This window comes from Canis lupus, chromosome 11, assembly GCF_011100685.1.
Source record: "Canis lupus familiaris isolate Mischka breed German Shepherd chromosome 11, alternate assembly UU_Cfam_GSD_1.0, whole genome shotgun sequence".
Classification (NCBI taxonomy): Eukaryota; Metazoa; Chordata; class Mammalia; order Carnivora; family Canidae; genus Canis; species Canis lupus.
Genome location: NC_049232.1, coordinates 54,921,216 through 54,942,877, shown reverse-complemented (window position 1 = coordinate 54,942,877; position 21,662 = coordinate 54,921,216). Strand labels below are relative to the sequence as shown.

Here is a 21,662-nt window from a genome sequence, read left to right as displayed (position 1 = left end):
AGGGAGGAGGGGCAGAGGGAGAGAGAGAATCCCAAGCAGACTCCCTGCTGAGTGGGTAGCCTGACACAGGGCTCAATCTCATGACCCTGAGATTAGGGCCTGAGCCGAAGTCAAGAGTTGGACGCTTAACCAACTGAGCCACCCAGGCGCCCCATGGTTCACTGTGATTTGAACATGGACCCTGAGTCCTGCAAGGCCCCCTTTGACTGTGGGCTACAGTGAGCCACTCTAGTAAATGGTCAGAGGTCCTTCTGGGAAGGCCTTGAAGGAGGACTTAATAGAATTTGTATAGCATCTTTGTGTAAGGGATCTGGCCTCCCCTTCTAATTAGGCCTGAAAATTGGAAAAGAGAACCTAGTGATTCAAATCCGCTTCTGGACACCAGACCTGGAGCTTTTTCCCATTGTACACAGCAAGTAACATTTTAGTAGGATGCTATTTCATTCCTAGGGACACTGTGACAACCAGACAATGCCAAAGATCTCTGTGAGTCAAAACCAGGATGTCCACTTCATCCGACTGTCCATCATGGTAACTGCACCCTGCCATGCCTTTGGCAGTTAAGTGCTACCACTTGGCCTCTGCTCTCCTGCAATCTCACCATCCCCAGAGGACTCAGGGAGCCCCTTTCAATGGTGGCATCTCTCATCATCAAATATGGCCAACAGAGGAGAGCACCCAAAGAGTTTTTCAAAGATAACAGTGCTTCCCTTGCTAATGAATTTCTCAGTGTCACAGGGAATTGGTGGTCCTCTGGATCCCCTTGGGGAATGTAGTAGGTGGTTGTGCGGTTGTCCATAATAAATCTATTTCAACATCTCCCCTAAGCCTTTTAATTTTCTCCTTTGCAACACCCTAAGGAAGTATTGGCATCTCAATTTAATTCAGTGCAGATCATCATTAAGCCTCAGTTTCACTTAAACAAGCTAAGTAAACTATAGAGTCACTACCAGCTACACAAACTGACACATTGAATCCACTGCACCTGTATCAACGCTATAAAAAGTTATATTCTGTTTTCTTTGGTCCCTCACCCTTAAAATCCATTCTTGCACATACTCCTCAAGTTACTGCAATGTAATTTAGCAAAATCTTGGCATTCTTGTATATCTTCTCAGATTTTGTACTTGCCCTGCTCAAGCATATGGAACTCTAATGCCACTTGTGAGTCAGGGGCCACAGGAGGCAAGTGGAGTAGGTCTCGAAGAGAAAAGGTATGCCTGGGCAGCCCGGGTGGCTCAGGGGTTTAGCTCTGCCTTCAGCCCAGGGCGTGATCCCGGAGACCCTGGATCGAGTCCCACGTCAGGCTCCCTGCATGGAGCCTGCTTCTCCCTCTGCCTGTGTCTCTGCCTCTCTCTCTCTCTCTCTCTCTCTCTCTCTCTCTCTGTGTGTGTGTGTGTGTGTGTGTGTCTCATGAATGAACAAATAAAATATTTAAATATATATATATATACATATACATAAAATTTAAAAAAGGAAAAAAGAAAAGGTATGCCTTGCAAGGTAACAGCCTTAAACAAAGGAAAGTGAATCTTCTCAGACATAATCTGCAAACTGCTTCCACTGGGGAGGGAGGAGGCAGGGAAGGCTCTGAATAACTCAGAGGCTCAAGATTCTTAACTTCATCTGAGTCCACCCAGATATCCCCATTCCGGGTCCAGCACCTACACTATGTCTGGGTTTTATAGTTATCTACAACAGGAGGGCAAACCCTCTATCATATCTTGGCTGCTTAGCATCTAAGTGTCCATCTTTGCAGAGCTCCACATCTTGCTATGTTCCCTCTGACACAGTATTGAATTGGAATCACAGTATTGAATTGAAATCTGTCCCTCCACAACTCCCACCCTTCATGCATGAAAACCCACCCCTCTCTTTGCTCTGAAACATCCCACCAGAAAACTGGAGACAGAGATTTTGTTTTCCCTCAGCCTTCTATGATTGGCCTGTTAAGCTTGAGATTCAAGACTATGGCCCATTTATGATCCCTGGGTGGCTCAGCGGTTTGGTGCCTGCCTTCCTCCCAAGGCGCAATTCTGGAGTCCCGGGATCGAGTCCCGCGTCGGGCTCCCTGCATGGAGCCTGCTTCTCTCTCTGCCCATGTCTCTGCCTCTCTCTCTCTCTGTGTGTGTCTCTCATGAATGAATAAATAAATAAAATCTTAAAAAAAAAAAAGACTATGGAGAAACTTCTCCTCACCTTAGGTCCTCAGACTGGGACAGTCACACCCACTTCAACAGCTGCTGAGTGTGCATGTATCCATCCTAACCGCAGTATGAGCTAGTCTCCTATGTGTGCCAACTGTGAGCAGAGGAGGTAGAAATTCACACCATGGGAGCTCACTATCTGGCAGACAACAGAGGTACCTCAACCCTCTTCCCTGCCAGGAGAACTCATCTTTTCTTTTACCCATAATCTTATGGGGCCCACAGATGTCACCCTCTGTGTTAACTGGCACTCTGGGAACCAGAGTTCACTGGGCTATGGGCTTGCAGGCAGTTTTAAAGGAAATGGATACCAATCCAAAAGGCTTCTCCATCTCTAAGAGTTCAGAAAAGAGAGAAAACTGCACACGGCAAATCAGGATTAAGGGGTGAGCAGGAAAAGCCACCCACACAGCTGAGTCAACAAGCCTCTCCCTCCACCCCATGTCTTCACTTCACCATACATCCAACTCCAGCAATCGGGACTCCCTAGGGTTTACTGTGCGGGTCCCCTGCCAGGACCGGGCCAGGGAGAGGATCCACAGCCTGGCTGCCAGCAGGGGCCACGTGAATAAATAACTGACCACATGCTACCGTGTCTTTCCAACATGCACTCCCCACTAACCACAGATATACTGACACCTGCGCGCCAGGACATTCATCACAGCATTATTTGTAGTAACAAAGGACTCAAAACTGGCTAAATAATTGCAGTTTTCATGCAATTAAACACTATGCAAAGTTTAAAAGCCTGAGGCTAATCCAAAATAGATCATCAGATCTCATCACAACCAAAGTCACTTTTGACTGTGAAATATATCAGGGTTTTAGTAGCATTCAGGGGGAGAAAACCAAACAACGCTCCATTGTTTGTACGAGCCCCCTTTCAGAGACAATCAGAGGCAGGGACACTACGGGAACTACTATGGCTGGAAAACTCAAGTGCAGAGTAACATGCAGGCCACGCCACTGTGTGTGCGCCCGTGTGTGTTCAGATGGAGGGGCTTTACGACCATACGTGCTTTAACGGGCATACGAAATTTCTGCAAACACGCAAGAACCTGATAACGAGTGGCCTCTCGAGGCTGGGCTGGGACACTGGGTCACAGGGTGGAAGGGAAACTCTTTTCACCATTACGCCCATTCGTAAAAACTCTGACGTGTTACACCGTATAGTCCCTTTTTAAAGACACAAAACTTGAAAACTCCTAAATGCAAACTAAAATTACGAAGCGCATCCTGTTGGGAGCGTCGACGGACCTGCAGCCCGCACGCCCGGTCCTGGCGCTCCCGCGGCGACCTCGGGCCACCTCGGGCCACCTCGGGCGAGCTCCCGCCGCAGGGCCCGCGGGTCCAGGGGCGCGGGCCTCGGGTCGCCGCTCCGGCCGAGCCCACCCCGCCGCGCGGGTCCCGGCCCGGGAGGCCGGCGGCGGCGCCCCGCGGTGCAGGCCCGGCCAATCAGCGGCCGCGAGGCGGGCGGGGTGGCGGCGCGGCGCGCGCCGAGCGCAGCGCGAGGCAGAGGCGCGGCGGCCGTCCCGGAGCCGACCATGGCTCGCCGCCCCGCGCTCGGCCCGCTGCTGCTCCTGCTGCTGCCGCCGCTGGCCCGGGGCCTGGGGCTCCGCGCGGCCGGCCGGCTCCCCGCGTGCGGCCCGTGCCGGCCGGAGCGCTGCCCCGCGCCCGCCAGCTGCCCGGCGCCCGGGATCGCGGCGCGCGACGAGTGCGGCTGCTGCGCGCGCTGCCTGGGCGCCGAGGGCGCGCGCTGCGGAGGGCGGGCGGGCGCGCGCTGCGGCCCCGGCCTGGTGTGCGCCAGCCGCGCCGCGGGGGCGGCGCCCGAGGGCACCGGGCTCTGCGTGTGCGCGCAGCGCGGCGCCGTCTGCGGCTCCGACGGCCGCTCCTACCCCAGCATCTGCGCGCTGCGCCTGCGCGCCCGGCACGCGCCCCGCCCGCACCCCGGCCACCTGCACAAGGCGCGCGACGGCCCCTGCGAATTCGGTGAGTCCTGCGTCCGTACCGCGGTGCCGGGGCAGGGGGAGAAATAGGGACCCCAGCCCCCCCGCCCCCCCCCCCCCGGAATGTGGAACAGAGGAGCCCTGCACGCACCGTGATCGGTAGAGCCTCGGTTTTCCCTTCAGAAGCAGTGTTTCTTACCTGGCCAGGTGCTCCAGGAGACTTGGGACAGGAATCCACATCCTGCCCCCTTCCTTGCCAGGCCCATGGAGATACAAGCCCCTGCGCTGGTCAGAATTTTGGTGAGCCTGCTGTCCCTTTTGGTACTTGCCTACCGGAAGGCCTGCAGTTAGTGCAGCCTGCCTTGGATGCCTCCAGCTGACTGGGAGTGGGGGGAGGAGGTGTCCTACTGGGTGGAAGTTCCCAGAACTGGCACTGGGCCCATCTGCGCAGGGTGGGGTTGATGAATGAAGAGGGAGGGAAGGTGAAGATGCTGGAGGAGGAGGCACTCCAGACAGGGGACTTGGGAATCACTGGGCCAGAACCCCAGGGTTGGGACCCTGGTAGGAGGACCTGAGGGATCTCCCACCCAGGACAGTTAAGACCTTTGAGGACCTAAGCTCTGAAAAGATGATGGTGCCATCAGGGCCAGATCTGGATTTCGCAGGTCCAAGGCTCATATGATTTGAAGGGTAAAGGAATGGAAATGTATATTCATTGCTGGGTACCTAGAAACTTAAGGTTTATTAACATCCCAGTAAAGTCATCTATGGGTGCCATTGTTGCCCAACTCTATATGGAATTTTTAAAACTCAAACAAAAATAGATCGAAAAACATCAGTATAGGGATGCCCAGTGAAGCACCCTGATGGCCCATTAGGTTTTGGAGAACTGCCCCCGTCTACACTGCCTGGAGGGGGCAGTGGAGAGTTGGTGAGTGAGCTGGTAGGCCAGGAAGTTCCAAGGAGTTTGGTTGGGGGTTCTGGCCTGGGCCTCCAGACCCAAGTCTAGACCTAAATGCCTAAATCAGTGTAATGACTTTAGCTCCAACAGGAAAGCCTTGGGGGTGGGGGTCCAACTTTTCCAGGCCCTGGGTAATTTTTAGTATTATTTCCCACCCCCTAAGCATTCCAGGTACGTGCACTCAAGTACAGGAGACCCAGAGGGTTGTTGGGGATGGGGCGGGAAGGTTCCTATCTCTGAAACACAAAAACAATGTGCTGCCCATTGAGGGGGCTGCAGCAGCCCCGGAGCACAGGAGAGTCACCGTTGGCTATTCCTGGCCGGGGCTTCCAGGAAAAAGAAGGGAGGAAAGAGCTGGCAGGTGCTTCCCGAGTTGCTGCTGGTTTCCCTGAGCGACCTTGGGCTGGTCCCTGACCCTCTCTGGGCCCCGACAGCCCGGTGGAGCCACTGTTGAGGTCCCTTCCACTTTGAACCTTTGTCTCTGCCCCGTGGCATTTAAACAGTCCTGCCTCCTTCCTTCTTCTAGCTCCCATCACTCCTTTTTACAATCTGCTTTCCTTAGCAGTTAATTCACAGGCAGTTCTCTTTGTCTCCAGACAGGCCACACTTTCACTCCACATGCTGGAGACACAAGAAATGCTGACCAAGTCCCCAGAATCTAGCTGGTGCTGATGGTCTCAGATTATATCTCCCTGGAGTGATATTCTGTTCCTAAGACAGAGCCACCCTGAAGACACATAGACCAAATCTGCTATTGTGCAGAGGAGACTAAGACCTGGGGTGGGGGTGGGGGCACAGGGGACACAGCCAGGATGACCAGTAAAGCCTGACGGGCATCCGGGACCCCGACACCCTGTGTAGTGCTCTTTCGGGACAGGACTTGATAGTGTTAAGTCAGGCAGGTGGTGGTTGCCATGGTTACCAGAGTGCGGCCAGATGGCAGATGGAAACCCCATACCCCTAATTCACTGAAAATTACCAAATGACAAGTAAATGTGACAGCCCCTCCACTCTGATCTATGGGCTCTGAGGCCCACCCCGGGCACAGGCCCCGAGAGTAAAGATGTTCAAGGGACTAAAAGGAAGGAAAGTCAGAAACTGCTTTTAATGATCTCGTTAGTGACAGGCATCAGGCCTCCCCAGAATTTAGCTCTCCTTCCCCACCAGCAACGATGTCATCTGCCACAGACTCAGGCACTCTTGTTCCATCTCTTTTCGTCCCGAAATGTGCTTGTGGCCCCTGCCTTCGCGTCCTGGTGAAGCATGAAGGTGTGGATAGGGACCTCTTTCCCAGCCAGTGAAGGGGGCATCTCCTTGTGTGCCTCCCTAAAGCCATCCTTTATTCAGACGACACAGCAGGGGTACTTTTTAACAATGCCCCTAGGGACCCGGGTGGAAGGGAAACAGGCTGAGTCATAGTGGCAGCTGTTCTGCTTCAATATTGTTAATAAAAATCACCCCTCCTCGGCGCTCACCTATCGTTCTACAAGCGAGCACCATGAGACCCCCGTAAATATTTATCAGGTTCCGAAAGGTGCGGGAAGGGTTCTTACACATGCCTCTGTGGGGCATCTGGAAACCATTTGCAGGCTTAAATTCTGACCTTTTCCTTTTTCAGTTTCTCTGAAACTCCCCCTGAACACCTAACAATAAGAGCGATCCTTTGATTAACACATTTAAGGAAGACTCACCCTGTTGCTTAGATGAGGAATTCTTGACTGTTGAAAATCGCTCTTGCATCTCTTCTTACGCAGTTTTCAGAACACCAGTCCCTGGGCCAGATCTTACTCCTCTTTTCTTTTTTTAAGGATTTTATTTATTTATTCATGAGAGATACACAGAGAGAGAGAGAGAGGCAGAGACACAGGCAGAGGGAGAAGCAGGCTCCATGCAGGGAGCCCGATGTGGGACTCGATCCCAGGACCCCGGGATCACGACCTGAACCGAAGGCGGATGCTCAACCACTGAGCCACCCAGGTGCCCTCAGTCCTCTTTAATAGAAAGGAGAACGGAGGCACACAGAAGGGAGTTCCATGGAGCTCCTTGGCTAGCTCCTAGCTGAGGTGGGGCCTCAGCCCGGCTTTGCGGCTCTCTTCACACGGAGCCAGGCACGTCTAGCCTACTGGCCTCCTGATCAGGATGGGGCTGCAAACTGGCTACCCTTGAATCTTGAGAGTTTCTGGGTCTGGATCCACCTTCTGCTTTTCCCTCAAGGCTTGTTGCTGGCTCCTCTCTTCAGGGATAGCTTCACGAGGGGAAAATATCTGAGAGGAACCTTGAAGGACTTTTAGAAAATTCTTGGGGGGAGAGGGGGCTGGGGAGGTCCTTAGGTGGGTGCAAACCTTGGCTGCTGGGCAGGTACAGGGGAGGGGGTGTGCCTGGGGCTGGGGGTGAGGCCCAGAGAGGTTTGGGGCAGGGGCATTGCCGGCCTTGAGCACCAGGCTGAGGGATGAAGCTTCGTTCTGTACTGAGTTAGTGGTTTTGTTCCGAGCTGTAAAGTGGCATGGTGTCGTTGCTGCTGTCATTACTTTAAAAGGCTGTGTCGTTCCCTGCGTGCTCCCTGGCCATTTGCTGACACGGGGAGGGGACTGGGATCCTGCGGGCAGCAGGTTGCTAGCCAGTTCTGAATGTTAAATCAGATAGGATCAGGGTCCTGGGCCCCTGAAGCTTCACTGAGCTCTTGAGATCCTGAATCTTAGAAAATCCACCTCCGTTGACATTCCAGCTCCACTTAGAAATCGCAGCCTGAGCGAGACGCGTGTTACCAGGTAACCGGGAGAGGCTGCAAGCGCCACTTTGTGAGAGGGACAAAGACGGGGGCCTCGTGCTCAACTGCCTTTCATGCCGAGGGAGGGGGTGTGCGGCACGGGCTGCGGGGAGCCGGATTAAGCTGTTTCTCCTTCCACATCCTAACATGACTATTAGCATAAATTATCAGGGCTGTTCAATGCGTTGATGATTAAACTCTTTGGTTGTGCACTTCTTTGTACAAGCAGATGGGGTCCTGGAGGACGACTTTTGATATTCTTTCTTTCCTCGGCACCATTGACTTGAAAGGAACCTCAGAGGCTTTTGGGAAGATCTTTCATTCTAGCCATCAAGGACAGATCTAGTTGATCGTGTGGGGGGACAGATCACCACACACTAGAAAAATACTGTCGACCCCTCTCACTCGTATAGACCCACATGGTTAGTAATTCAGTCACATCCATCCTCTCCCTTTACCCCAGAGCAGACTCGAGTAGCAGTGACTGTCTTCATTTGCAGACAAGGAGGAAATGGTTGATGACTTGCCCAAGCTGCCATGGTTGGCACCGGGACCCTGGGGCATTTGAGTTTCCCTCTATGCATGCCCAGCGCTACCTCTGTGGGTGCACATGTGGCTGACTATTCTATTACCTGATGGGTGGATCTGTGCCATCCCAGCTTTTCTAGAGCTGTTGCTGGCATGGACAGAAGGAAGCAAGTATTTAGCCAGAAAGAGCTAGAGAGACAAAGCTGGCACATTCACAGACTGGGCCCACCGGGCACCATCCTTCCTCCTGAAATCCACATCACTTTCGTCAAACGCAGGTAGAAAGGAAAGCGCCGGCTCTTCCAGGAGTGTGGCAGCCCTGGCAATCGCGAGGTGAGAGGCTGTGCCCCAGGCTGGCCAGAAAGAAGGCTGTGGGCGTGGGGTCTGGAACCTCTGGGCAGGGCCCACCTAGAGGCCTGCTCTCCCGGAGGCCAGGAGGCTGTCTGGAGCAGGCTAGACGCTTCTGAGGAAGAGATTCCCCATGGGGCAGCACAGCCTGCCACGTCCAGTTGCCTTTTATGGTTTGCAAGGGTTCTTGGAGCTCTTCCTCCCAATAGCCTAGGGGGAGGGAAGGAGAGGAGAGAGGAAGGAGAGTAGACACCACAGAAGAAATTGAGACCACATCACAGCATTGCAGGTGTAGCAGAGGCAGGATTTGAACCTGGGTCTATCCTGCCTGTAGGAGTCATGATGTTAGGAGCACCCCAGCACCACACTCGAATGAGCCCTTGGCGACAGCAGGATTGGGAATGTCCTGCTAGTGTAAAAGACATATCACCCATTTAATAGTGTCTTCACAAGAGCTATTCTCTGGGGGTGATTTGGAGGGATTTCCCCCCTTCCACCACCACCACCACCATGCAGAAGAGAGTAAACAGAGCAGGCCTGGGACTTATCCTTACCTTAGAAAGGCCTCTGGTCAGGTTGACCATGGCTGGTGTCCGGGAACTTGGATTTCAGGAAGGTTCCTGCCATTTTCACACTGATGCCTAAACCGTACAAACAACCCGCTTTATGCTGCACGCCTGCTCTTCTTCTGGGGCCCTGGAATTTTGGTCAAGCAGAGGGTGCCCAGGTGACCTGCCCCCAACAAAATTCCCGGGCATGGAGTCTCTAGGGAGCCTCCCTGGCAGATGGCATTTCACACGTGCTGTCACCATTCACTTTTGGGGGATTAGTTGTGTCCTGTATGATCCACCAGGAGAGGCTCTGGGAAGCTCATGCCGGGTTTTCCCTCTTGACCCTATGAGCTCCTTTTCCCTTTGCTCTTTGCTTTGTCTCCTTTCGCTGTAACAAATCATAGCCGTGTGTAAAACTGCTGAGGCCTGTAAGTCGTCCTAGCAAATCACTGAACCTGGGGATTGTCTTAGGGATCCTCAATGCATCCCTAAGGAGCTCTTTCATATTCTGGAATGGAGTCCATACAGACCACATATGTTTCACTTTAAAACTCAGTGGACAGTTGATGGGATCAGGGTGCCTGGGTTTGAGTCCCTGTTCCTCCAGGCCCTTCACCTTGCTGAGCCTTGGTTTATCTCATCTGTAGAATGGGGATAGAAGCACCTGCTTAGAAGAGTAGGTTTAAGGATGAAAGGAGTAGTGTACAGGGAAGTGTCATCCAAGTAGAGGACAAGACTCTGTGGGGCAAAGCTCAGAACCAGAGCCCTGGGCTCAAAGTCTCACCCAACCATTTAAGCCTGGGTAGCCCTAGCTAGCTCCACAGCTGATGAAATTTCTGCAAAGATGGAATGAGTTAATCCCTGGGAGCAGACTAGAGTGCCTAGCACGCAGCAAGCTCTCTGAGTTAGATGGTGGCATTATTACCATTATTACTATGATGATGGTGGTGGCTGATTATGAGAAGCTATGATGGATAAAAATATTTTAAATTAAAAATCAGATAGGTTAATATTAAAACCAGATTCCGTGACAAAGAGCAACATGAGGGAATTTTTTGCAGTAACTGGACTCTTCTAAATCTTGGTTGTGGTGGTGGTTACACTACCATAGGCATTTGTCAAAACTCGAGAGTTGCACTTCACAAGGATTAAATGTGCTGTATGTAAATTTTAAAATAAATAAAAATGTGAACCTTACTTTATCATCAAAAGCCGGGGACTCCTTTGTCAAGGAAGTGATATTTTCTGCCACAAGATCAGTAGCAAAGACACTGTTTCCACGACAGTCTTCAAAAGAGGGAGAGGGAAAATTTGAGGCAAGAGAACGTTGAAATGTGATTTACTGGTTTATTCGTTTAGGCATGAGAGAGATTGATGAAATCTCATTTAAAATTTATGACTTTACATGAATGAAAGTAAAACATGTTGATTGAGTGTCCCTTTGGAATCCATTGAGGGCTTTGGAATAAGATACGGTTCTGATTGTTCCCCCAGCGAGCTATTTGAGGAGTGTTGGGCTCCAGGGGAGGGGATGTTGGTGGGAGGGTGCGGATAAATTAGACTCTCTTTGTCATGTTGCAGATGGGGCCCCTGCTGGAGAGGAGGGGTGTTGTGGTTCTTTGTGGCAGTTTGCAGGTGGCTGAGATGCTTCTAACAATGTTAGAAGCCTAGGACCTTGGTTCAACAAGGGCACTTTGGCTGCACTCAGCGTTGTGGGTAGAGCCATGGTGCTTGGAAAGCAATCAAATGGGCACAACTGAGGAAGCGGGCTGATGAGGCTGAGGGAGGAGAAAGCAGTGGGGGAGGGGGTAGGGATGTTAGTGTCTGTATTCCACAGAGGCCCATGGGGCACCCAGGAAGCTATAGGGCTCCAGTGAAGCAGCCCTACGATCAACATGTGGGATTTACAAGCAGGTGAGTTTTAGCTCCAGGTGAAGACAAACTTTCTTACCAGCAGGGCTCTCCTAGGATGATGGAAAGGCCTGGCTCTATAGGTAGTGAGCTCTCTGTCACTGGAGGCATGCAAGTGGATGCTAAACTGAACACATCATAGATGGTTAGGCACAGGATCTTGGGGGAGTTGGGGCCCTCCGGTTTGAAACTCTGGTTCTAAGACAATTTTCCGGAGGTTTTTTTTTTTTTTTTGGTACCAGCTTGACAAGTCTGTGTGCAGGGGCCAGACCAGTCTTATTTCTGTGCCCTTTCACTTCTGGCCCTCCCCCTCCTCCTGCGGCCTTCTTCCCTCCCCTGGCTCTCCTTTTTTATTGCAGCTGCACCCAGACAGGCGAGGGCCCCGTCCCTCTCCAGGAGAACACATGAGTCACAAGGCAAAGCCCCGGGAGCATAAACCCTGCAGTTTGTTTGCTCCTTCTTTGCCATGTGTTTCTTCATCCAGTCCTCTGTTTACCAGACCTGCTCCTGATGCCCACTTATATGTCCTGGTAACTTAAACCACTACTCTCACACTCATCCCAGGGTAAGATCAGCTCAACAGCCCTAGCAGGGAGCATTGTCCTCACTGGGCCTCTGCACTGCATCTTGTCCGAGACGCTGCTGGGCCGGATGCAGGGGTGAGTCCCGCTGCTGTCAAGGCCAGGTGAGGCCAGGGGAAGCACCTGGACTGCCTGCCGGCTGTCATCCAGCAGGTCAGAGGGGTGCAGACACCCTGGTCCTGGACTCAGACACACACCCTCCAGGTCCTGCGGGATGGGGAGCTGTCCCCTATGGACTTGGCGGGTCATGCATGCCAAGCAAAGGGGAGGCAGGCAGTGCGGGCAGGTCCGTCGAGGGCCTGGGTGCAGGGCCTGGAAGCTGAGGTGGCCGGACTTGATTCTTTTAGCGCCATTGCGAGCAGAGCACGTGGAGGGCCCTGAGAGGAGGGCAGTGTGGAGTGCCAGCTAAGTACTTCCGACTCGGATACCCCATGGCCTCGGGCCCAGCCAGCCAGCACTCCCCCCGCCTTTCCTGTAATGTTCTGGCAGCCTAGAGTGGCACTGCCTGGGTAGGGTGTTCCCGGGAGGTCGCCCCTCTCGGGGTGTCCTCAGACCCTGTGCAGGGGCTTCGGTGCCTGAGCTCTGCCCCAGGAGGCCAGGAGGCTGTGGGGAGGGGAGGCCCGTGGAGTCTGGAGTCTGTGATATGCAAACGAGCGTCTGGAAGGGCCCGCAGGGGGTCTCAGCTCGGGAGTGCAGCTGTTCCCTCGGCCTAGTCTTTGAACCGCCCTCCACGTGCAAGGAGAGAAGCCCATCTGTTAGAAGGCTTGGCGTCGGTGAGGTGACAGCAGCCCCTCCGTGAGCAGATGGCAGCCGGGTCCCGGAAGGGGCCCTGGGCACGGGGGTGGCGAGCCCCAAGCTCTGGTGGCGGATTTGGGAAGTCGCCTTTCCTCTCCAGATCCCTGTGTTGCTGTTGGTAGAACAAAGGCGATGGGCGAGGAAGCACGGAGGCGGCCCTCCAGGTCTGAGGGAACCGGGATTCGCCTGCGAGCGAGCTCTTGGTGGCAGCTCCTTGCTGCCGCTCCCCTTGCGTGGGGCTGCGGGCAGGGTAAAGGTCGTGACCCCTTGTCATCCCTTGTCTTCTTCCTCCAGCTCCTGTGGTCATCATTCCACCCCGGAGTGTTCACAACGTCACCGGGGCACAGGTGTACCTGTCCTGTGAGGTGAGGGCTGTGCCCACCCCTGTCATCACGTGGAGGAAGGTATTTATGTCCAAGAATTCTGTGTGTGTGTGTGTGTGTGTGCATGTGTGTGTGTGTGTGTATGAGAGAGAGAGAGAGAGAGATCTGTGTACTTGTATGTCTGTATCTGTGGAATGGATGGTTTAAAAAAAGATACCGTACATGTCACTCTTCTACCTCCAAGTGTATATGCCTCAGAACTTTTACCCCGGAGCTCTCCCCAGAGAGGGGGAGTAGCCAGCTTTTCCTTGTGCCATTTGCTCCCTCGGCCCCTCAGCTATCCAGAAAGTTCGCCTTTTATCTAGCCTAGATGCACTGGAATGAAGTTAGAGCCTACTTCACGGGATCTGGGTTTTAGAAAGACTCTCCAAATCCTATTCCAAAACTAGATCTTCCTGCAGATCAATTTTTGAGAGACTGGCGTGGGTCATAGCATAGCTTGTGCACCCAGCTCAACAGCCCCGGAAGGGTCACGAAACTCGGAACCACTTCTGTGGGGTAACGGTGGTGTCGGCGTCGTTACTGTCCAGCAGGGGGCGCTGTCTGCACAGGCACTTAGGTTTATAAAGCCACTGACGTATTTTTACTAGGAATAAGAGGTGCTAGGATATGGCCTTTGAGTCAGACAGTAAGGATGCTTTTTCTAAACCACCCGTGGTTTTTCTGTCCTCTGCAGGTCACACAGTCTCCTGAGGGTACCCGGGTGCTGGAGGACCTGCCTGGGGACCATGTCAATATAGCTGTGCAGGTGCGAGGGGGCCCTTCTGACCACGAGGCCACAGCCTGGATTTTGGTGAGTATCTCATTTGTTTAGGATTACTGGCTATTATTGACTGGCCCTTATAAAGTACTGCTTATATTTCTATAGCACATTACACATTTCAAAGCTGTTTTTTTTTAAAGATTTTTATTCATTTATTCATGAGAGATACAGAAACATAGGCAGAGGGATAGCAGGGAGCCGGTTGTGGAACCCGATCCCAGGACCCCAGGATCATGACCTGAGCCAAAGGCAGATCGTCAACCGCTGAGCCACCCAGGCGTCCCCTCAGAGCTGTTCTTATCATTTTCTCGTTGGAACTTGCGATAACTGTGAGGGAAGTTTAACCCCTGAGAACATAAGTGACCTTCAGTGGTATTCAGAATTATGGCCCCGGAAAGCTGTCCACGTCCCAGTCCCCAGAATCTGAGGATCTGTTATATGCAAGAGGGGCTTAAGGTTGCAGATGGAATTAAGGGTGTTCATGACCCAACTTTAATAAGGGAGTTATCCTGGATGATCTGGGTGGGCCCAGTATAATCACAAGAGCCCTTTAAATGCTGAAGAGGGGGATGCCTGGGCAGCTCAGTGGTTGAACGTCTGCCTTTGGCTTAGAGCGTGATCCCAGAATGCTGGGATCGAGTCCCACATCAGGCTCCCAGCATGGAGGCTGCTTCTCCCTCTGCCTATGTCTCTGCCTCTGTGTGTCTCTCATGAATAAATAAATAAAATTGTAAAAAATAATAATAATAAAAATAAATGCTGAAGAGGGAGGCAGGAGGGAAGGAGCCAGAGTGATGCCAGCATAGGGGAGATGTGAGCCACCATCTCCTGCTTCAGAGATGGAAGAGGAGAGCCATAAGCCAAGGAATGCCGGCAACCTCTAGGATGGGAAAGGCAAGAAATGGATTTTCCCCTAGAACTCCTTGGAAGAAGGCAGCTCTGGTGATACCTTCTATCCTCAAGAACTAAATATAGGAGCTCCTGGCTGGCTCAATTGGTGGAGTGTGTGACTCTCCATCTCTTGGGGTTGCGAGCTCAAGCCTCACATTGAGCAAAGAGATTGCTTAAAAATAAAATCTTGAGGGGCGCCTGGGTTGTTCAGAGGGTTGAGCATCTGCCTTTGGCTCAGGTCACGATCCCAAGGTCCTGCTTAGCGGGGAATCTGCCTCTCCCTCTCCCCTCCCCACCGCTTATGTGTGCTCTCTCTAATAAATGAATAAAATCTTTTAAAAAAAACAAATAAATAAAATCTGTAATAAGATTTTTTTAAAAAAACAACTAAATATAATAAATTTGTGTTGTTTTAAGCCATGAAGTATGTGGTGATTAGTTACAGCAGCCACAGGAGGCTAATAACACTCGCCCAAGACCATGTGGCTGATAAAGAGGGAAGTCAGCACACTGGTGCCCCACGCCCACCCCCGCCGGGCTCTCCTGTGCCACTTGCAAGCAGTTTCGCTAAGTCACAGGAACACACTGTATTTGAAAGAGTGAGGGAGTGACGGGACAGGGATGCGTGTAGGGCTAGTCACTCTACCCTTGAGCTTCAGGTTCACAATTGTACGAGGAGGGCTTTGGACTACACACGATCCAGGGGCCCTGTGACCCAGTAGTCTGTGACTTACCTGCCAGTCTCCTGCAATATCAGGATGATGATGCCCCCCCTTCCCCCACGATAGGCGTGAGTTCAAAACGAAGTGCTGTGCGTAACACCTGCCCAGTCTGCAGAGTGACCCGTGGTGGACAGAGGTGTTTCTACCAAGAGAAAGCAAGAGAGTAGAGAGCCGGTGTGGGCCTGCTCTTCCGGGGCTCGAGGACAGGCTGCTCCCGGACAGTGTCCACCTCATTTCACTCCCATCTCTGCAAGGTTTGGTGACTCCTCCACCCGGCCCAGACACTTAGACTGCCATCGGGTCCATGGCTTTTTCAAATCAAGCACATTCCTGTTTATCACATGAAAGGGTAGAGGAAAATGTTATCCCTCGTGTTATTTTGTAAGGCTGTCTCCACTGAAAGCACTTACGAGTCATTCTTTGGTCAGTAGAGTTTTCTTTTAACTTGCAATATTTTCCTTGTGATGTATACCTATCACCTTCAATAAAAGGGCCGGGTAGCCCACAGTTAATGGTGGGAATGCAAAGGAACCATTAAAATGAGAGCCCCAAGAGAGAAGGTACAGAGAATAAAATTTAACTCTTTAGGGTTAGGGTTACCCAAGCCAAGAAGAGGAATAACGAGCTCTAGCTGATTTTGAAAAATCAGTGTTCAGACATATCATTAGGAACTAAATAAGCCATACGTAACTACAGAAACTTCCCTGTTTTGTTTCTAGATCAACCCACTGAGAAAGGAAGACGAGGGTGTGTACCTGTGCCATTCAGCCAACGCAGTTGGGGAGGCCCAGTCCCAGGGCACGGTGACAGTTATAGATCTGAGTAAATACAACGCGCCCCGCCTCCCAGCTCCAGACGACCGCATGTGATGGAGTAATGTACGTGGTCTAAGTCATTTCTGGTATTTATACACCTGTGTCACAAGAGATCGAGGTGGCATACAGCAACGAGGCACCTGGGTGGCTCAGGGGTTGAGCATCCGCCTTCAGCTCAGAGCGTGACCCCTGAGTCCTGGGATCAAGTTCCGCATCGGACTCCTGCAGGGAGCCTGCTTCTCCCTCTATCTGTGTCTCTGCCTCTCTCTGTGTGTCTCTCATGAATACGCTTTTTAAAAATAATAAACTCTTCTATAAAATAAGATGTCTAATAACAAAGAGGAAAAAATATATAAATCAAGGAAACCAGAGGAATACCAAACGGAAGTAGGAACATATTGCAATTAGCAGATAGACTCTAGTTCAACACATGTACCACTCTGGGCTTCTCACACAGTGTGCAAACTCAAGAGCTGTGAACTCTGTGGGTGTCCATAGGTGGGGAAGACCAGGGTTGGGTTTTTTTTTTCCTGTTTCTGAAGCAGAAGAGAATATTTCCTTCAAGTCCTGCACAGAGAGCAGTGTGACGATGTGCCCACAGCAGAGACAGTCTGAGCGTCATTTGTCTGTCCCCAGGTTCTTGCTGGCGGGCAACTCTGCTGTCTCCAGGCTGTACCTGCTGTCCTCAAAACCGTACGTGCTCAGTAGCGCGTCCGGGAGAATCTGCATCTCCCCTGGCCCCAGGGCTCTCAGTCCTTATTGCCCCCCCCCCCGGGTGAGAGCTGGGGTTGCATCTGTCTGTCCCCTGCCGACAGGTGGGCCATGAACCTAGGAAATCAGCCCCTTAATTAGCCGGCTTTTGCTGCATAACAACCCCAGAGCCCGCTGGTGCACAGCCACCAACGTGTATGTCTTGCTCACGTTCCTTGTCATGGCTGCCACTCGGCTGGCTGTGGCTCTGCGCCATGTGTCTTGTCATCCTGGCACCCAGCGGGAGGAGCAGCCCCAGCGTGGACTATGTCCATTCTTGTGGCGGAGGGAGTGTGCGAGACACTGAGCCAGGTACACAATCTCATTTAAAGATTCTGCTCAGGGCAGCCTGGGTGGCTCTGCGGTTTAGCACCACCTCCAACCCAGGGCGCGATCCTGGAGACCCGGGATCGAGTCCCACGTCGGGCTCCCTGCAAGGAGCCTGCTTCTCCCTCTGCCTGTGTCTCTGCCTCTCTCTCTCTCTCTCTCTCTCTCTCTCTGTCTCTGTCTCTCATGAATAAATATAAAATTAAAAAATAAATAAATAAAGATTCTGCTCGGATGTGGCATATGTCACGTCTGCTTACGTCCAGCCACGCCCAGCATCGGTGGGGTAGAGGACCCTGCTCCTGTCAACAGGAGCCCCGGGGCCAGGCACGCAGGACTTTGCTGTGCTTGTCATCCATATTCTTTCATATTTAGCCACTGTCGGGTTGTACCTTCTGTGCACAGGCAGTACATCGGGTCTGCAGGGTTGCACAGAAAAGCAAAACAGTGAACGTCACTAAGATACAAGAAGTGCAGTGTTAAGGAAGCGAGGGGCGTGCACGAGTTTGAGGCGAGAGAATCGGCTTAGAACCAGGTAGAACAAAATCACAAGGGGATCCCTGGGTGGGTCAGTGGTTTAACGCCTGCCTTCGGCCCAGGGTATAATCCTGGAGACCCACGATCGAGTCCCGCATCGGGCTCCCTGCATGGAGCCTGCTTCTCCCTCTGCCCATGTCTCTGCCTCTCTCTCTCTCTTTCTCTCTGTCTCTCATAAATAAGTAAAATCTTAAAAAAAAAAAAAAGAACCCGGGAGAGCAGGGGTGAGTGGCATCAAGGAAGTGGTGGTGGATGAAGTAGTTAGAGCTGCTGGAAACGGGAGGGAAATAGAAGGTGGGAAATCGTCAAGTAGGAATTCAGGCAGGAGATGGATCTTTGTTTTCTATGGATGCCTGTTGTTATATGTTATTATGTCGCATGTCAGGACTCGTATGCATATATATGTGTGTACATCTGTGTGTGTGCCTCTCTATATATTTCATGTTTTAAATATATATACAATTTTTAATGTATATATTTTTCAAAAACACACACACACCATGGTACCAGGCTATGAATGTAGTCTATTACAGATGAGTTTTCAAAAGGGAGCTACAAAGCACCATGAAACTTTAAGACCATCGCCACGCAGTTCTTCATTTTCCCCTGCAACATGCAGTACTGGCCAGCTCTTGCTTACATACCTCCAGTAATCTGGAGCTCACTACCACTGACATCCATCTTTGGATTTTCCAGTAGTTGAAAGTTCTTCCTTGTGTTCAGCTGGATCCTGCCTCCCTGCAATGTCCACCCAGTGGTCCACGTGCACTTTTTTTTTTTTTTTTTTTTTTTTTTTTTTTTTTTTTTTTTTTTCCCACGTGCACTTTTGCATGCCCCCAGTGCCCCTCTGGTCCTCACCAGCACTACCCCTTGCCAGGATGATTTAGAGTTCAGGATCATTTCCCCCACTTCCATTTACCACGTAGTTGATTATGACAAAGCAGCTTCTTTCATCTCATGCTTTTCTCTCTTTCCTTCCAGGGTCTTAGAAACATTGATGACAGGATATTGGAAAAGTCGTCATGGATCGTTTTCTTTGTGAAGATTTGGAGAAACCTGTGTTTGTAGATGACCCTTTTATATGTTTTTACAAACTAGATGCCAACTAGATTCGTATGCAGATGTAGTTTTTAGCAGGACAGGCATTGGGAAACCAGACTGCATGTGGCTTTTTTATACTTTTGAAATGAATTGCTCTGTGAGAATTCTTTTGTAACTAATCCCTCCCAGGGAAGGTCACCTGGTGGTATATTCGTAATTCTAAAGGGCTGGGACCAGGCCTGTGTCATCCATGAGTCTTTACTTCATTTGTCCGTGACTGATTAGCGTGAGTTGTAGGAGGAGGGGGTAGGGTACTGTCCTCTGCCTTTCTCTGACATGCTGTGTGGCCTGGACAGGCCCTTTCCCTCTCTGGGCCTTTTCTTCTTCACCTGGGAACCTGGTGTTTGGACTAAATGTTCCTGGGTCCCTTCGAGCCGTGTCATTCTAGTGAAATGGTCCTGTGGAAAAATACAAGAGGCAGAGTCTTAGCATTCCTTTTATGTGGCAGTCCCTCAAAAAACAGCTGCAAGGCTGTGGAGCTGGCCTCAGCGCTCCCTTTCCTGCCATTTCCCGCCTTAAAGAGATGGAGCCCTGGGTAGGACACGTTCCCTAACTCGGGAGCCCCTTGGCTGGATGTTTGGGGACCAAGATGTCCCCTTGTCAACAAGCCCAGCACTTTCTAACCAGGTGGCAGTGGCTTCTGGACATCAAATGGAGGAAACAGGGTCAGATGCTTCTTTCTCTGGGATTATAGTGTAACAAAATAATTTTACTTGGAGATGTTTTCACCTTACCTAGGAATAAGGCGGGCTGGCTTGCTTTCTTACTTTTCCTTTATTTTCTTTTCCTTTCTTTTCTTTCTTTCTTTTTTTAATGGGAAGAGTATTTAATATGTGGGTAAAAAAATAGATCCCTTAGGTGATCAAAATTTTTTTAAGTCAGGACTGGGATCTCCCTTGTGTCTAGTCCTTCAAGCTCCTGAGCGCTTCTCTGTCTGTGGTCCCTCCATCTCCAGGACGGCAGGCAGGGCCCCCGCCCCCTCTTTGCAGATGAAGGAACCAGGCTCAGAGAGGGAGGTACCGACCTAAGGACTGAAGGCCTCAGAGAAGGACCAGAACTCTGGGCACTTGGCCCTCCTGGGCCCCCTCCCCTGCCATGGTGCTGCTTCTCATAGCTACATAATGGAAGGTTCTGGGGGTTCCAGGGATTCTTAGCACCGTCCCGCTCAGCTTTTATAGCACACTCCCATGCCACTCCCGCTGGGCATTACATTCTGGAATCCTTTTTGGAATTGGAATTAAGTTTTTTGTCTTTGAGCCTGGCCATTCCATCTCTGAAACACTGGGGTGGCATCACCCTGATGTACTACATGGCAGGAGCATGGCCTGGGAATCCAGAAACATGAGGTCCATTTGGGAATTCATCCCTGGCTTGCTGCCCAACTGCAAGCAAGTCCCCTTCACCTTCTGGACCCGGGTTTCCTCATTTCAATAAGAAGGAAATGACACTAGATGGGTGGTTTGCAAACTTTAAAACATCAGAACCCCTTTCTTTGAATAAGATCAGAGCTGAAACAGATTAACTGGAAGCTGTGCGTGTCTGTTGGAGGTCGGGGCTGCAGGGGAACCCGCTCACATCCCCCCTACTCTGCACCCCCTCCTCTCTCCCCACCCCACCTTGGGGGTTTCTTATCCAAGGTCTGCAGCTAAGTCTTCTGTGATTTGAATAGTGAGAAGAATTGGTAAGGCACTTAGCGAAACTGTCAGGAGAAGTACGGATGCTTTGGCCCTGGAGAAGGTACTAGAACAATCGCACATCTGCTGATAAATGCATTCAGTGAGATCGCTTGACTCCCCTCCCATTTGCCCAGTCACAGTTGGATAGCTGGGTCTAGATGCCAAGAGCAGGGGGGCAGACGGAACGCTTGGTTGGCAGAGCTAAACATCAAAACCGCAGGAGGCTGGGTGAATGTTGTAATGATGTGCAAAATAATAGTGATCATCTAGCACTCTCTGAAATTTTCACCAAAACCAAAAAGACAGATTAACAGGATGGTTCCAACCTAATGACTTTTCAACTAGGAGAGTCCAGAGACATTCCCCCCTCCGTCCCCAAGGCCGAGAGGACTGTCCTATGGCTGTTGCCCTTCAGAAACATGATGCCCCCAGAGCCTGTGTCTTCTGCTCTGTTTTTATAAATGGTATGATGTCACATGACCCCTGCACCTGAAAATAAATGTTTTTAAGGACAGTCTTGGTGGTCTCTCTGTTCTTAGAATACTACTGTGGGTGGGAGCAGGTCCCTCAGATACGTCTCCAACGCCCCTGACACCCCTTGCCCTTTTCTTGCCCACATCAGCTTTGATCCGAATCCTCCTCTCCCCTCACACCTGGGCTCTGGTCACAGCCCCACCTGGAAGCCTTGCTCACAGTGTTTAACTAGTGCTAATTGCCTCCTGCCGACCTGATCCTTCTAACTCCCTCAGAACTTGTATCTCCCACTGGATACTCATCCTAGTATTTCAGTCACTCAGAGACCTGTGCCCTCTTTCATCTCCCACTTGCACACAGGGTGGTGTTTTCAAGAGGCCAGAAGGATGCAGACACTGGCAATATGAAGATGGGTGGCGGGACGCCTGGGTGGCTCAGTGGTTGAGCGTCTGCCTTTGGCTCAGAGAGTGATACCGGAGTCCTGGGATCGAGTCCCACATCGGGCTCCCGGCATGGAGCCTGCTTCTCCCACTGCCTAGGTCTCTGCCTCTCTCTCTGTCTCTGTGTGTGTTTCTCACGAATAAATAAATAAAATGTTGTTGTTTAAAAAAAAAAAAAAAACGGTGGG

At 51.5% G+C, this 21,662-nt stretch overlaps 1 protein-coding gene across 1 annotated transcript; it reads left to right on the top strand.

Moving 5' to 3' along the window:
- Nucleotides 1–3,751: 3,751 nt before the first annotated feature.
- IGFBPL1 (insulin like growth factor binding protein like 1) lies at nt 3,752–21,074 on the top strand. The gene is made up of 5 exons (XM_038553291.1): nt 3,752–4,196; nt 12,890–12,999; nt 13,655–13,771; nt 16,074–16,232; nt 18,765–21,074. Exons 1-4 carry the CDS (start codon nt 3,752–3,754, stop codon nt 16,221–16,223), a joined length of 822 nt encoding a protein of 273 aa, XP_038409219.1. The 3' UTR covers nt 16,224–16,232; nt 18,765–21,074.
- The last annotated feature ends 588 nt before the right edge of the window (nt 21,075–21,662 follow it).